The sequence below is a fragment of the Bubalus bubalis genome, chromosome 14, assembly GCF_019923935.1.
Source record: "Bubalus bubalis isolate 160015118507 breed Murrah chromosome 14, NDDB_SH_1, whole genome shotgun sequence".
Lineage (NCBI taxonomy): Eukaryota > Metazoa > Chordata > Mammalia > Artiodactyla > Bovidae > Bubalus > Bubalus bubalis.
This window is the reverse complement of record NC_059170.1, coordinates 81,353,375-81,369,705: the sequence shown is the minus strand read 5'-3', so window position 1 is coordinate 81,369,705 and position 16,331 is coordinate 81,353,375. Positions and strand designations below refer to the sequence as shown.

Below are 16,331 nucleotides of genomic sequence, written 5' to 3'. Positions count from 1 at the left end.
CAGAAGGACCCACCACTCCGGAGGGAGAGGAGCACTGGCCCCAGGGACTGTTTCACAAGCAGTCAGGGATCCAAAGGTGCTTTTGAACTTCAGAAGGCAGGCCTTCCTTCCCCCAGCTCACTGTATCCAAAATTCAGAGAGGCGCCAGGTGGTAGCTTTTAACCCTATCAAGTTATTCTTTATGGGTGACGTGAAAGTTACTCAAGTAGAAACCCTAGCCAAAGCCCCAGTCCGCCTGTTTGAGAAGCAGTGATCCGGGGCCCCGGGCAGGCGGCGGGTGGTGTGGGGAGAGCCTGCACCGAGCAAGCTGCACGCATCTCTTAGCCGGGCCTGGCCAGCACCCAGGGTGGGACTCCCTGGATTGTGGGCGATGGAAGGAGAGCTCTGCCCCCCGGGCCTTCCGTGTCTTGCTCTGGTCCCTTTGGCGGCGCTCTGGGAGCATGGGCTATGCTGTAATCCCCGGCGTTAGCCACTTCGTTGCCCGAGGACTTTGGGAAAGTTCTTAGCTTGTGCCTCACTGTCCTCATCTGTGCATGAAGGTGGTGACCCCGCTCGTAAGAGTCCTCGCAGAGCAAATGAGGCCGTGCAAAGCCGGTGCTTGGCTCCTCACTCCCCTCACTCAGAATTACTTATTTTGATTCTGATGCCCTCATTCCAGTGTTTCCCTGTTGTCTTAGAAGAGGGGAGTTGTTCAGTCATGTATTTTCCTGTTTTTGTGCAGCTGCTTCTCCTTTCCCTCTGCAGTTGCTCTGGCATGATTTCTTAAAAATAAAGAGCAACCCAGCAGATACTTTGAGGTCATGGAATCCCGAAGGGTCTCAGACTTCTGGCATGCCCTCTTAGACCTGGGGGAGCCAATTCCTTGTGTTCAGATGACAGATCTCAGCTGCCCTCGTGGGGGTCCTGCCCAGACTGCTTTCCGTCACTGGTATTCACCCATCCACCAGCTGCTGGAGGGTGAGGTCACTCAGGACTCACATCTGCCTGCTTCTCCAGAGGACCACCCTCTGCCTACAGAGGATCACCAGTAGATCATTACCTCCCAGAGTATCCCAGGGGCCCAGCTCCAGGACCCCTGCCCATATCAAAATCCATAGCGTCCCTTAAGGTTGACCCTTCATGTCCCTGGTTTAGGAGGGCTGACCCCACACTCACCCCTTCTTCAGAAAGGAAACCCACAGCCAATGACAGGCTGAGACAGGATATCAGAGCCTGCCCCCTTGCCGCCAGGCCTGGCGCAGATCACACTTCAGAGGTCCCAGCGGCCTCGGGACAAAGCCCGGCTGAGAGCACAGCTTGATGTGACTGTCCCTCCCTGTCTGCCCACTGCCTTACTCCTGTGGTCCTGAAACTAGCCCCTTAAAGGTAGCCATTTGTGCTTCGAGGAACACTGACTTAAGACAGAAGCTTTACCAACTCCTCATGTTCTACAGATTGTTAGATTATTTACAAGAACAGTGAGAATGGAATCAGTAGCTAAGAACAGCCCTGGCACCAAAGGATAAGTGTTCCAGGTCCCCCTGAGTCCTGAAAACCTGGGAAAAGCACAGCATTTCTCACCATCAGTTTGAGTTGATGAACTTCTCTGACAGGGACAAGTTAAGGATCCAGATTCCTTCATGGAGATGGTGTCCACCCATCCGTCAGTTGCATGAGGAGTCGGTCACAGAGGGTTCGCGCCTGCCTGCTTCTCCTTTGCACTTCACCGCTCCCTGGGGTGGCAGATGGGTGAGGGCCGGGGGTGTCCCCACTGACTTCAGACAAGCCTTCTGCTGTCACCATGCCCTAGCCCTTCTTAACCCCTTAGTAGATTATTAAAAAGCAGCAGTCAGGGACAAGAACAGTCACCAAACAAGTGCCAATAATTTGCTGTGTTCAATGCAAACACCCAATTTCCTAATTCGTCTAGGATTACCAGATAAAATATGGGACTCTCAGTGAAATTTGAATAAGTAACAAATAATGTTTTAGTATAAATACATCCTAAGCAATATTTGGAACATACCTATAGTTAAAAAAAAGTATTTGTTATTTATCTGAAGTTCGAATTTAACTGAGAGTTATATTTTTATTAGCTAAATCCGACAAACAGTAAATTTATCTCATGGTGTGCGATTGTCTCTGGTTTTCTGAGTAAATAGTCTTTGTTTGAGTGAACTTTCTTTTAAAGTTTTTAACCAGATGGAAGCTGTTCCTCCCAAGAAACATTAAAACAGTTGTTACTGTTGTTTTCCAGCTGGATGAAATTGGCATTTATGACCAACACAAATGGGAAAATTCCAGTTAGGAGGTAAGTCAGTTATTCCCGAGTGCTCTGCACAGCCTGGGTCGGCCCTCATGATACCAGTCCACAGAGAAAGCCCCCCATGAGGACTTGTTAATTGCTTTAGTTACAGGTATTTCTGGAATCTTAGTTTGAATTACATTATCAGATGCTGTGTTTACTTCGTAAAAATCACTTATGGATGTAAAGTCGCATTTTTTCTCAGAATGCATAGCAGTAAGCCTGATAAAGAACTTCTGAAAATGAAGGAGTGTTTTTTTAATTTTCAGAAAAGTGAGTTTTTGGGATTTAAGTAGCTTCCCTGGTGTCTCAGATGATAAAGCAGCTGCCTGCAATGCAGGAGACCCAGACTCAATCCCTGGATTGGAGAAGATCCCCTGGAGAAGAAAATGGCAACCGACTCCAGTATTCTTACCTGGGAAATTCTGTGGACAGAGGAGCCTGGGGGGCTACAGTCTGTGGGGTCACAAAAGAGTGGAACACAACTGAGCAACCAACAATTTCACTTTCTTTCATCTTTCACCTACTTACCCCAAACAACCATTGCTAAAATTAAAGAAGTTTCTTTTCTGTTCTGTACCTACAGTAGGGGGGTAGGGATGTGTCTTAGGAGGTGCGATGCCTCTGGACATTGCCGCGCAGCCTGGGTTCCGTCGGCCCTCTGTGCCCAGGGCCGGGGGCACCACTGAGTCTGGGTGTGTCGTCACTGCCACCCCACCCCCTTCAGGACTGGCACTTCCCCTTCACCCGCCCAAAGTAGCAGTGAGGGGGGAAAGAGGCGGCACAGCCTGGTGGAGCCAGGAGTGAAGAGCCCATGAGCCGGAAACGGCCTCCACGCTGTGCTTCAGCCTCAAGCCAACGTGCCTCACCCTCCGAGGGCCCCACTCTGCTCCGCTGCTCCTAGTGTTAGGACTGCTCCTGGCCTGTGGGTCCATTGGAAGTCCATGCAGTGGGAGTGATGGGGGTTGTTCACCCAGCTCCCCAGTGTCTTTTTGGCTGATGTTTGTGGTAAGCACTCCGTGGTAATTGCCAAAGCTGGGCTGGGCCCTGGGGCGTTTGCTGCCCATCAGAATCCAGGAGTGTATTCAGAGTCGTGAACCTGAACTCAGCATGAGCTCCCGGACCCGGACCCACTCTTCAAGAATTCTCCAGGCTCACGTTCAAGTTGAGCTCTTGCCCAACACTTTAGCAAAGAAGCCAACCAGCAAATAGCCACAGGCAGAACCCAGGCCACCAGGTGGAGCCTGTCCCGGAATGGCTGTAACCGTCAGGATGAGGGCCACAGGTCGCCCATTGCGTGGCGTTTGGGGGAGAGCCTTGGAGCAGCTGTACACTGGCCGTTTCTGCCTCTCCTTTCCCCCCTCTCTGCTAGCCTCGAAGCTTCCATTCTGCATTCCCCCGAGGGCATCTCCCTCAGCATCCTTTCACATGTAATAGAACTATCCTAGAGATCCTCATTTTCCTTAATTCTGTGGATGACAGCAGTCATGAACGAGGGTATCCACGAGACACAGCTGAGGTTTCAGTGAGGAAACACAGGGCGTGCATGTTGTAAAGAAGACCAGGCAGTAATCTTTTTATTTCACCTTTTATTGAGGGCTTCCAGAGTTATCACGGAGAAGGCAGTGGCAACCCACTCTAGTACTCTTGCCTGGAAAATCCCATGGACAGAGGAGCCTGGTGGGCTGCTGTCTATGGGGTCGCATAGAGTCAGACACGACTGAGCAACTTCACTTTCACTTTTCACTTTTCATGCATTGGAGAAGAAAATGCCAACCCACTCCAGTGTTCTTGCCTGGAGAATCTCAGGGAGGGAGGAGCCTGCCGTCTATGGGGTCGCACAGAGTCGGACATGACTGAAGCGCCTTAGCAGCAGCAGCAGAGTTACCAACTTCATGCATCTGTTGTGGTCTTTAAGAACCTATATGTAGGATTCTGTTTTTTATTTAATAACTTACAAGCAACTCAGTTTTGCATTTACTTTAGAAGTTTTTAAAAAAGTCCTGCTAGGGACTTCCCTGGTAGTCCAGTGGTTAAAGCTTCACACCTTTGAATTGAAAGGGCTGCAGGTTCAATCCCTGGTTAAGGAGGTAAGATCCCACATGCCTAGTGGCCAAAAAAACAAACAAAACATAAAACAGAGACAATATTGTAACAAATTCAATAAACACTTTTAAGAAATGGTCCACCTCAAAAAAAAAAAAAATCTTAAAAAGCCATGCTACCATCCTTGATCAGTGTTTGTTGGCAAAGACACTTTACGCTCATCCTTATCTTAAATAAAACCCTTTGCTCTATTGAGAATAGCAGGGTAATGATTTTAATGTATCTCAGGATCCTACAGCTATTGCCAAATATTTAGTGCATTTTTATTTAAAAATAAGTATGGAAGTAATAGGGCTTCCCAGGTGGCACAGTGGTAAAGAATCTACCTGCCAACACCAGAGGCACAAGAGAGGAGAGTTTGATCCCTGAGTCGGGAAGATCCCCTGGAAAAGGAAATGACAACTGGCTCTACTCTTCTTGCCTGGAGAATCCCACGGGCAGAGGAGCCTGGATGGTTACAGTTCTTGGGGTCACAAAGAGTCAGACACATACACATGAAGTAATAAGTCCAAACTTGGAAGAAATAGCAGTGTGAAGACCAGCAATGTAAGTTGGGTCTGTTTTTACATACCTTGCTCTCCTGATTTTTCTTCCAAGAAAAGGTTCAGGAAATGGGCAAAGGAGGAGCACAGAGACTGTGATCAGAGCACCCCTAACCAGCAGTTCTGGTGTCCTTTGTAGACATCCTGCCGATCAAGCCTTTGTTCCACAAGCTTGGAAGCCTGATCCAGCCTGTTCATGAACAAAATTATTGCTCACCTCTTTTTGTAGCAATAGCCCAGATGTTTTGTCGTCCTCTTTACTGCTCTCTGACATGAACTCTGGGGCGGCTGCCAGTGTTAGCAGGTGTTTGACACAGGACACCTGTGGTCTGGGGGCAGTGTGACAGAGTTGAAGCAGAATTGATATCGAGCCAGTGAAAAGCGGATAAATCTTTGTGTGGATGAGCTGCCAAGGGCAAGGTGGAAATTGTTCTGAGTGTTTTAATGGATACGAAGAGTAAACACATTAAAATGTGGCTTCATCACTATCACTCTGAAGTTTTAAAATGGAAACTGTTAGTGTAGTTTGTGTAAGGTTAGAGGAGATCTGGCTTCACGGTCATTAGATCTGGGTTCGGTGGTTGTAACCGATGCTTAATGTCTAAGAAGAATTTGCGTCTCCTTTCTTTCTTTGTGCCTGTCTTCCGCCATCTGCCTTTCTCCCAAACCTGCACACTCATGCTCAGTTTACCTTCCCACCCAGACCAAAGCTTTGAAAGTCACTCTTCTTATATATATTTTTGCTGTTTCCCATTCCTTGTAACCTGGAGTTAGAACCAACAGCTATGGCTAGAAAAAGTCCCAAAGGAGAGTGTGCGCTAAGAGGGTTGAGACCTCAGGAGTGGTCCCTACAGCCCAGTGTCCACATAATCCATCCACATCCCGAAGGCCCGGCCTGCTGCAGTGAGGGTCTGGACCTGTGGGGCTCCCCTTCATGCTCCTCCTTGACTGCAAAGCTAGTGTTGATACCGCTGGATGGATTGTAGAGGCTTTGAGGGCAGAGGGGGACTCAGCTTCTAGAGTCATTGCTGTCTTGGTCATCTGTAAGGTCTCCTGGAACAAGGAATTTAATGGGCACCACTTCCGGGTGTTTGCTTCTCTCACACTTCCTTTGGGAAGGGTGGTGTGTTTTGATTGAAGACGCTCACTGAACACTGATCTGCGGGGAAGCACTGAGCTGTGCTCTGTGGGGCTGTGTATAAAGGGTTGCATGAATCACAGTCCTTTATACATATTTTGCCTGCCAAAGAAATGCCCTCTGAAGCTATCTGAATGCTCCCAGCCTGTGGTGAGTGTGTTTCTCTCAACCTGTGATAAGTGTGTTTCTCCTGGCTAAATACTGCATCTCTGGAAAATCAGAGAATTCACCTTTGCGCCACAACCCTCCTCACTCCCGAGCCAAATCCATTTAAGGCCCAAGAATAACTCTGCAAGCTGCCTGGAGAGAAGGCAGCCCCCTCCCCCACCCCTCACCTCCAGGGGGATGGTCTCTTTCCCTTCCTTCTCCTGCTTTTTCTTGTCCCCGCATGCAAAGATGGGCCTGAGAACAAGCCCTTCTGGCCATCACATAACTTCTTGTCTTTATTTATTTATTCATTTATGCACTCACACATGCCATACAGCATGTGGGATCTTAGTTCCCTGACCTGGAATCAAACTCATGTCCCCTGAAGTGGAAGCCTGGAGTCCTAACTTGGACAGCCAGGGAGTTCCCAGCTCTTGCCTTTATTATCTTCTCAACAGTCATGTCTGTGGGCTCTGACTTTGCCCTCACTGATGTCTTCCCACATGGATTTTCCTCCTTCGTGGCCCTGGACACCCTGTTTGTCCGTCTCAGTTTCTCTGTCCCCCACAAATTCTTAACCTCCTACTCCCGAGAGATGTCCTTGTCCTGCTTTCTGTTCCGTGTCATCTTCCCAATCCCCAACATCACGTTGTCTGCCGGATCAAGCCTAAGTCTCCTGCATGGACAGACAGACTCATTACCGCTGAACCACCTGGGCAGCCCTAACACATACATACTCTTTTTCAAAAATGACAAAATGAGCAGCTACTTTCCCCTACATTATAAAGGGCAGATAAAGTACTTCTTAATCCAATGTATGAAAATTCCATGAACTCTCGAGAAGTGGGAAAATGTGGGCATAGCACCCTCTGCCCTGAAACTGGTTTAATACTCATGTATGCTCCACCATGTCTGCGGGTCTGTGAAAGAGAATTCATAGGCCTCCCTATGTTTGGATACAGTTGTCTCAAACTCTCTTAAAAGCGCACTTCTTGAAGTATTCTTAGACTGAGTATGAAACAGTAAAGTTTTGAATGAATGTGCAGCGGTTCACTGACCTGTAGCTGGTTCTTCTAGTCTCTCCTTGAGGCTGTCACTGCAGTGGGAGGGCGCCTTCTCCCCCTGGTCGAGGGGGACCGGCCAGCGCTCGCCCGTGGAGCTGGCCTCCACTCACGCGAGTGGCGGGGCATGGCACAAGCTGAGGCGAGCAGGCTCACCATCCTGTGCTCCTGGAAAGGTGTTCCACAGCCACACCGCACACAAAAGTCAGCTCTCTCTTCCCCCAATGGCTGAACTTCTGATTTATGTCATTATGGTGACTAACTACCTGAACTTCCACTCAGGCAGGGAATGAAGGTTCTTTGGGTGGCGCAGATACGGCTCAGAGTCAAGTGTGGATTCCAGGGTCTAAGTCCTCTCCTCAGCTGTGTTCGTTCTGAGCGTTACCAGTGTTTAGTCAGAAGAAGTCTCTCCCCTGCTTTGATCATCATCAGGAAATACACTCCTTAAGGTGTTATCCATTTTCCTAGCCTTGATGCACACCATACTAGTTCAAAGGCACCACCGTTATTCAAAAATACCACATCTCAGGGTAGTGCCAAGATTCTGCTGAAACACTGAATAATTGTTCCCCTGTCTCCCTTCTCCCCAATATCTGTCACTTTCTTAATAAAGTCCCCAATCCTTGAGGCAACTGACATGTCAGAGTAGCCCATAGGTGCTTGGCTTGAAAAATATATATATATATACAAATGAAATATGTCTGGTAATGCATGTCAGCTGCAGTATGGGGCCAGGAAAGGGTGACCCCGGGCATGGGCCGAGTCCTAAGGGGCCTCCTTGCTGTCCCCAAGTCACCACGAGCTTCTGTTCTAGAGCTGCTGGTCCATCTGCCGCATCCCTTTTTCCTAAGAAAGCAAATTGATAGGATCAAAATTTATTATTGTGGTTGTCCAGTGGTCTGGATCCTGGATGCATATGTTCACAAGTAGCCCGGGGGACTGTCTGTCTTAGAATCAAGTCACCTGACTGGCACAACCAGCTCTGGTCAGCAGAGGGCCATTGCAGGAGCCAGTTTGGGGAGTGAAAAATACCCAGAAATGAGAAGTAATTTTATTTTCCTTTTTCTTTTCTTCTATCCCACCATCTTGGATCTTTGCATCACAGAAAACAGAATTAATAGCAACTTTTTTTTTTTCCTTTTCTGCCCTAGTATTACTAGAACCTTTGCATCGGGGAAAACAGAAAAGGTGATCTTTCAAGCACTCAAGGAGCTAGGTCTTCCCAGTGGAAAGGTATTCATTAATTTAATAATATTGTTCTAAAACCTCTTTGTGTATTTTTGTCCTCATGTAATAAGTAAGATTATTTATATTAAGCTGATTCAGTTAGATTCAGAATTAGGTTCAGTCACATATAGTACAGTTAATTTTTCCTTTATTCTCTTCCCTTCTATCCTTCCTTCCTTTTGTTTTCTGGGCATTTTAACCTAAACATTATAGTATTCAAATAACGTATTTCCAAATGTTCCTGTCAACTTTATTAAGAAAAGGAAATGGCAGCAGGCTGCTCTTTCACACAACTTATTGAAAGCTTATTTTATAGAAGCCCATCAACATTCGCAGAACCATGCACAATGTCAGCATGAAAAATGGCTCATAAATTAACTTCTTCAGGACAGCTGTGTGATATTTTATGAAGCACCTCTCCCCAAGCAAAACATTTGAGTTTGCGGCCCTTTGGATTTAAAATAGTTGCATTGAAATAAATATAAAAAATAAAATAGTTGCAATGAATGTATTAACTGCAAGAAAGATTTAGGCTGTTACTGTCCTAACAAATCCTATTTGAAATATAAGGTTCAGTATGAAAGGTAAACTCTTTTAGAACTCCCCTTATGATGCCTGTAAAAATTCACAAAATAAGCATAAGAAAACATTGGGTTTGACTTAGTCAGCATCCTTGTGGCAAGCAGTTGCATTGTTCCTTCAAGGAGAGGAGGAAGAAATGTTTCTTTGTGTTTGTTCTATGGAGTATCTCCCAGAGCAAGCCCAGCTGTGGCCAGTGTTTGAACATCCAAACCATGGATGCGTGGTAACTAGAAATACTCTTTTACACACGCCGTATTCTAGTAGGCTGGCCCACGGTTGGACCTTCTGGCTCCTATCAGGAAGAGTCAGAAATGAAAACCCTGGGATTACAAGTAGTCATCACTCTGCTTCATGAACCTGTCGATTCTGTAGATCCTCCAAAGAGAGAGAACGGTGCCTGATTTATGACAATGCTTCTGTTCTTTCCAGAACGATGAAATTGAGCCCGCCGCATTTACTTATGAAAAGTTCTATGAACTGACACAAAAGATTTGTCCTCGGACAGATATAGAGGATCTTTTCAAAAAAATGTAAGTTCTATTTATGAGAAAGTGTCACATCGAAGTTATCCTTGCTCTTTTAGACTTTAAAAGCATTTTTTGTCCTAATATCTTCATATAATATGTTGACAGTATCTAGGAATGTCTAGTCAGGGTTACATTTTCACCCCTTAGTTTATTTGGTGTAAAAGTTCACTCTGATTTTTTGAGAAACTTTTACATAAGTTGGTTGCAGCACCTGGAACTTCCCCCTCCTCTCCCTGCATTGGCTTTACTAACTACCTACAATGTTAACCTGCTCCTTTAGGTATTAACCCGTTATGTGAACTAACGAGATTCGATTTGGAATGTTATTATGTTGTTCAAAAGTCCATTCATTCCAATTATTTCAAATGGATGACTTACATGTTGTTTTATAATAATGCCTTTAGATAATGCAAAAGAAGGATTGCAGATAATTTTCTATAAGTTAGGGGGAGTGATTTATTGCCTTTGCTATTGTTGGGTGTGTTTTTTTTTTCTTTACAAACAGTCTCTGGCCATTTTAAGAGTTCACCACTACTTCAGGTTTAGAAAAGTAAGTTTAGGATTATCAACTACAAATGTCAACATGTAAATCGTGCCTCCTGTAGCATCATATACCACAACTTACTTTTTCTAATAAATTTCTTTTCAGCAATGGAGACAAAACTGATTATTTAACGGTAGACCAATTAGTGAGCTTTCTAAATGAAGTAAGCTTTTTCATACATTAACTCCATCAGTCTGTGTGCAGTGGCTTGCTTCCTCCAGCATCCTCATTGCATGCCTGCATCCTGCACCCCCATTCGCTTTGCTTCTGACCTGCTGATCTTTCCATGATGGCTTTACCAGGTGCAAAAATCAGCTGCTGCCCCCGTGTGTCCATGCGTTTCCTCATTGGCTTTGCACACTGCTTTTTTGTTGGTTTCTTGCTGTGATGTGTAGCTCTGGGTCTGTGTATGTGTGTGAATTTGATAATATATTCACTTAATTAAATGTGTCTGTGTTTTGCAAGATGATATTTAAGGTACTTATCTTTTTTTTTTTTTTCTGTTTACTTATAAGAAATAGAAAGAGAATGGATTGAGTTTACCACCCTATAGTTGGATTCGCCATCGCTAACTTTTTCTCATACTTTTGCATGGACTGGGAAAGCCTTATTTTTGTCTTTTAATGGATTGCATGTAAGAAAAATATGTAGGTTTGAACAGAATATTTTGACAACAAGCACAACACTGGAGTTCCTGGGTGAAAGCATAGTGCATATTAGGCCAATGGGATGACAGGTTAAATTTTTACTTTTTATTTTTGTAACAAGCTCAGAACTAATTTTAGAATGTGATTCACTCAACAACCAAAACTAGTTGACAAAATTTGCTTAAGCCCAAGAGAAATATATTTCAGAACACATAAACATTCCAATTTTTATGAAAACTAAAATTAACTTTTTTTTTCTCTACATGAACAAGAAAGTGTTTTCAGTGAAACCCATTGAAGCTCTTGTTAATACAAAAAATGGAAATGCACTTTTTGTCTAACACATTAAATAATAAGAAGACTTTAAATGAGGGATGGACAGTATACTTTTGTTCCAAAACAATTGATAGTAACCATTATACCATATAAAGACAAAACATTAAGCTAGACAGTATCATGCCAGGTAGAAGGTGTTGCCTCACGAAAAAGCAGCAGGCAGACTGATTTGCCAGTTTGAAGACACATAGCACATCTTTGCTGAAGGGCTTCTCCTTTCTTTCAAGTCAGGGCCCAGTGGCTCCCAATTTGTAGGATTGCACTTGAGAAGCTACGATACCCAGAGCCTGGAAGCATGGATGCAGGAGAGGCAGGGTCCCTCATATATCAGCACAGATGTCTCTACTTTAAAGTAATCCTTTCAGTTCACCACAATATTTATTTTACTTTAAAACATTTCAAGTTTTTTCACTCCACGAGTTTTTGTTATGCGGATACTACGTTCATAATCTTTACCCAGATATTATCCACATTCTTACGCCACTGTTGCTCAGATAAGTTGCTTTGCTGTGCCTCCTTAACCCTTTCCCCATCTTCTGTTTCTTTTAAAAAATGTATTGTTTTATCTCTCTCTGCTTTACATGTACTTTGGGTCATTGGTCGTCTTAAGTTTTGGTGAGAGAGGCAAAAATCTTGCTTTCTACTAAAGAGGGAAGATGTTTAGTGGGGAGACGATTAGCACGTTCATCAGTTTACCGCTTCCTAGAGAAAGGCCACTTGCGTGCTCCGGGATGAAGCTGGTGCTCAGCCGTCTATTAAACGTAGCAGAGACTTGATATGCACTATCACTTGCGCTGTTCAAATGAAGAAACGGTTCTGAAGTCTCCAGTGTACATGCTGCATTCATGCGTCCTTATCTCATCCCCTTCCTTGTATGGGAGACTTTTGTAGACCTACCCAGTAACTACTCTTGTAATTCTTATAAGTCATGACAAAAAAAATTAATTTTAAAAGGGAGGATCACATATGCTTTCTGTCTCTGCCATCCAAATTCTTTCTTAAATACTTTTCCTTGGTAGCTTTTATCCATCAATATTACGGTATTGGCCAGTAGTATTCATTCGCTTATGCTTGGCTTTTCATTAACAGTAAGGAGGCACTTTCAGTTTGGGGGTGGAACTAATTGAATTGCTATGATTCTGGATTTCTTTGGGTCACAGAAACTACAAGACTACAAGTCCAGAAGAGTAAAGCCTATGTTTTTAATCAAAGTGTCTGCCCTGAATCTCTTCCTTTTCTGTCCTAGTGAACTCAGCTGGAAGAACTAGACAGAAATCAGAATGTCTCCTTAAAGAAGGCTGTCAAACGTAGAGAGGGTTCTGCCCCCTCTCAGCACCTTGCACCCATAGGACTTTTGAGGACTCTCCCTCTCATTGTTCCAAAGTTTAAAAGCACCCCATGGGCAGAGCACCATGGAAACCCATAATGAAAGGAGACAGAATTCACTCTGGAAGGGAGCAGGCATTGGAATGTTAAGGGTCTCTGACTCCAAGAGCCTAGATCTAAACATTTTCAAATGCCTTAGCCACATAGTCTCAGTAAGCTGGAATTTAACATTGTATTAGAAGCCCTGGATGCAAAAGGACAAGGAAAAATAAATGAGTCCCAGGAAATCAAAAGGACAAGACCCGTTGTTCATTATTCGCAGATGATTGTGTAACCTGAATATCAAAAGCCATCAAAAACTCTTTGAATAGATAAGAGAGTTCAACAAGGTAACCAGAGAAATGATGAACAAAGAAAAGGATCAATAAACACACATCTATGAGCATTAACCAATTCTCCTGGAGAAGGAAATGGCAACCCGCTCCAGTATTCTTGCCTTGAAAATTCCATGGACAGAGGAGCCTGGCAGGCTACAGTCCATGGGGCTGCAAAGAGTCAGACACGACTGAGCGAGTAACACTTATTTTAACATTTAACGGAAAAATGGTATTTATCATATATTAGCAAAAGCCGTGTTTCCTCCCACCACCTTCCAGCTTGTGAGTCCCTTTACTCCTTATTTGCAGTCTTCCGTTCAGTGTGTTAATGTGTATCTGCAGGAATCTGGACAGAGAGGAGAGACTGTGGTCCATTTCCTGCCTGGTTGTTGTGTTGGGCTTTGTACCACCTGCTCTCTGCCCACGCCATCACCACTCACTGGCTTTTCACAGGGAATTTTGGATCTGTTCCTCATCTAATTCTCAGTGTCTCCACATTCACTGCTCCCCAGAGTGTGATCTGGGCACCAGCAGCCTCAGTATCTACAAGGAACTTGTCAGAAATGTAGAATCTCAGGTCCCGCCCCAAACCTGCTGAGTTGGAATCTGCATTGAACATTTTCTCCAGTTGGTTTGTCTGCACATAAGAGTCTGTGAAGCACTGGATATCTCCTTGGTATCATTACTGTCAGTGGGAGGAATATGAGAGCAGCATGAACCTGTAAACTTGCTATTCTCCATAATGAAGGTAGCCATGGAAATCTACCACTCGGATCTAAAATTTTGGCATAGCTGTATTTCTTGGTCCCATCCAGTGGGCTGAGGGAAATGTATGTGTGTCTGTATGTGTGCCAATATTATGAAAATAGTGAAGTTGAAGTCTCCAGAAGAGCTGGTGGGGACACTCACTATGAGCTAGCACCTGGTTGGGTACTGCCACCAACTCAGTTCTCTATGTGTCAGGACTAATTAAAGCCTCTTGGCTTCAGTTAGTTTCACCTCTCTTTCCCCATTCCTAATGAGAAACTGAATTGATTTTAGTTTTACCTTCATTGTCCATTTCACTTCAGTTCAGTCACTCAGTCGTGTCTGACTCTTTGCAACCCCATGGACTGCAGCACGCCAGGCTTTCCTGTCCATCGCCAACTACTGGAGCTTGCTCAAACTCATGTCCATTGCATCGGTGATGCCATCAAACCATCTCATCCTCTGTCGTCCCCTTCTCCTCCTGCCTTCAATCTTTCCCAGCATCAGGGTATTTTCCAATGAGTCAGTTCTTCACATCAGGTGGCCAAAGTATTGGCGCTTCAGCTTTAGCATCAGTCCTTCAGTGAATATTCAAAACTGATCTCCTTTAAGATTAACTGGTTGGATCTCCTTGCAGTCCAAGGGACTCTCAAGAGTCTTCTCCAACACCACAGCTCAAAAGCATCAATTCTTCGGCGCTCAGCTTTCTTTATAGTCCAACTCTCACATCCATACATGACCACAGGAAAAACCATAGCCTTGACTAGATGGACCTTTATTGCCAAAGTAATGTTTCTGCTTTTTAATATGCTGTCTAGATTGGTCATAGCTTTTCTTCAAAAGAGCAAGTGTCTTTTGATTTCAAGGCTGCAGTCACCATCTGCAGTGATTTTGGAGCCCCCCAAAATAAAGTCTGTCACTGTTCCCACTGTTTCCCCATCTATTTGCCATAAAGTGATGGGACCAGATGCCATGATCTTAGTTTTCTGAAAGTTGAGCTTTAAGCCAACTTTTTCACTCTCCCCTTTCACTTTCATCAAGAGGCTTTTTAGTTCCTCTTCACTTTCTGCCATAAAGGTGGTGTCATCTGCATATGTCAGGTTATTGATATTTCTCCCGGCAATCTTGATTCCAGCTTGTGCTTCTTCTAGCCCAGCGTTTCTCATGATGTACTCTGCATATAAGTTAAATAAACAGGGTGACAATATACAGCCTTGACATACTCCTTTTCGTATTTGGAACCAGTCTGTTCTTCCATGTCCAGTTCTAACTGTTGCTTCCTGACCTACATACAGATTTCTCAGGAGGCAAGTCAGGTGGTCTGGTATTCCCATCTCTTTCAGAATTTTCCACAGTTTGTGATCCACACAGTCAAAGGCTTTGGCGTGACTTCTTACAGATAATACCTGAGGGCCTGCAGAATTGAGAGATGCACGGAGAGCTGGAGAGAGATCAGAATAAGAAGAGAGGACAGAAGTCTTGGACAAGCACGAGAATCCAGGATTAGTTTTATTTCTGGTTGCTGGTAGCCTGCCTCCTGCCTCTTATGTATCATAGGATCACAGTAGAGCTGCTTTTGTTAATCATTTCTTTTATTTTGCCGTTGAAAGACTGTAAGAAAGGACTCAAGATCACTTCCCATGTACTCTGTCTTTCTTCTTTAACGCTTGAAAAGGAATTATTTAGTTCTGTGAGTAAGGCTTGTCAATTATTTCTTTATCTTCTTATATCTCTTTTGAATATTAGTTGTATCAACATTTCTGTCTCCCAGTGCTGCTCAGGCTGAAGCCCATTGATGTCTTTTCTCAATAAGAGTACAGACATAATAAGAAAGATATATTCATTGTCTCTTCATTTACATGGTCACAGTTCTGTGAACTATTTTCTGAAGCTAGTCAGTGTTATCGTTATAAGGCTCTGAACATCATGGGGTGTATGCCCTTAGTACATTGCTTCCCCAAATCCCAACTGCAAACCTGTGGTCTCTCCCCCCAGAGCTGTGATCCACTCACCCCACAGTGCTTTTGACTAAGTGGAAATCTTCTGCAGTCTTATTTGTCTGAGATGTCCTGGAAACGATCTTTCTCCTCATTATTTTTTCAAATAAAGATTATATTTTTGTGACTTTTAACACAAGTTTTGCCGTTGTTTCCTTGCCTTTGGGTTATCCAGATTGCACTGTGCTTCCTTTCTGAAATGTAAGCATTTTCGGGAAAGCAAAAGGTTATCTGGTGGAGCAGATGTAAAGAGAAGTGAAGTTTCATATTGTTGTGGTGCTTATTTGCTGCAAATGTAGAATAAGAGGATATGATACATACATTTTAAGGACTTGGTTTTTCTGGCTGTTGTTTCTGAAAGAAGGATATTCTTCTAGTGAATATTATGCCCTCTGATAAATTTTGATGAGGGTTACTTGGGAGCAGATTTCAAATGTTTAGCATTCTTCTACCCTTGCAGAACTAAGATACAATCTTTTAAACTGATAGGCAAATATATTTAAATGCATACCTTTACATACTAGTCACACTTCTTAAATTTGAGCACATCAGAATCAACTGACAAGATTGTTAAAATACAGATTCGTAGCTTCCACCACAGGAGGTCCAGTTTGGTAGGTTGGGAGTGGGGCCCTCGAATGTGCATCCCTCTCAAGCTCCGGGGTGAGGGTGACGCCCCTGCAGCTCTTCAGAAACTGCACTGCAGGAGGCCCCAGGCTAGAGCCCACACACCTCTGTGCACA

At 44.3% G+C, this 16,331-nt stretch overlaps 1 protein-coding gene across 14 annotated transcripts in view; it reads left to right on the top strand.

Moving 5' to 3' along the window:
* The window catches only part of PLCB4 (phospholipase C beta 4), a 480,542-nt gene that overhangs the window by 347,886 nt on the left and 116,325 nt on the right, over positions 1–16,331 (top strand). For all 14 annotated transcript variants that reach the window (XM_044928306.2, XM_025264595.3, XM_044928310.2 and 11 more), the window contains 4 exons: positions 2,237–2,290; positions 8,430–8,511; positions 9,517–9,617; positions 10,264–10,321. In XM_044928306.2, coding sequence (XP_044784241.1) covers positions 2,237–2,290; positions 8,430–8,511; positions 9,517–9,617; positions 10,264–10,321 — 295 coding nt within the window. The remainder of the gene's footprint in view (positions 1–2,236; positions 2,291–8,429; positions 8,512–9,516; positions 9,618–10,263; positions 10,322–16,331) is intronic.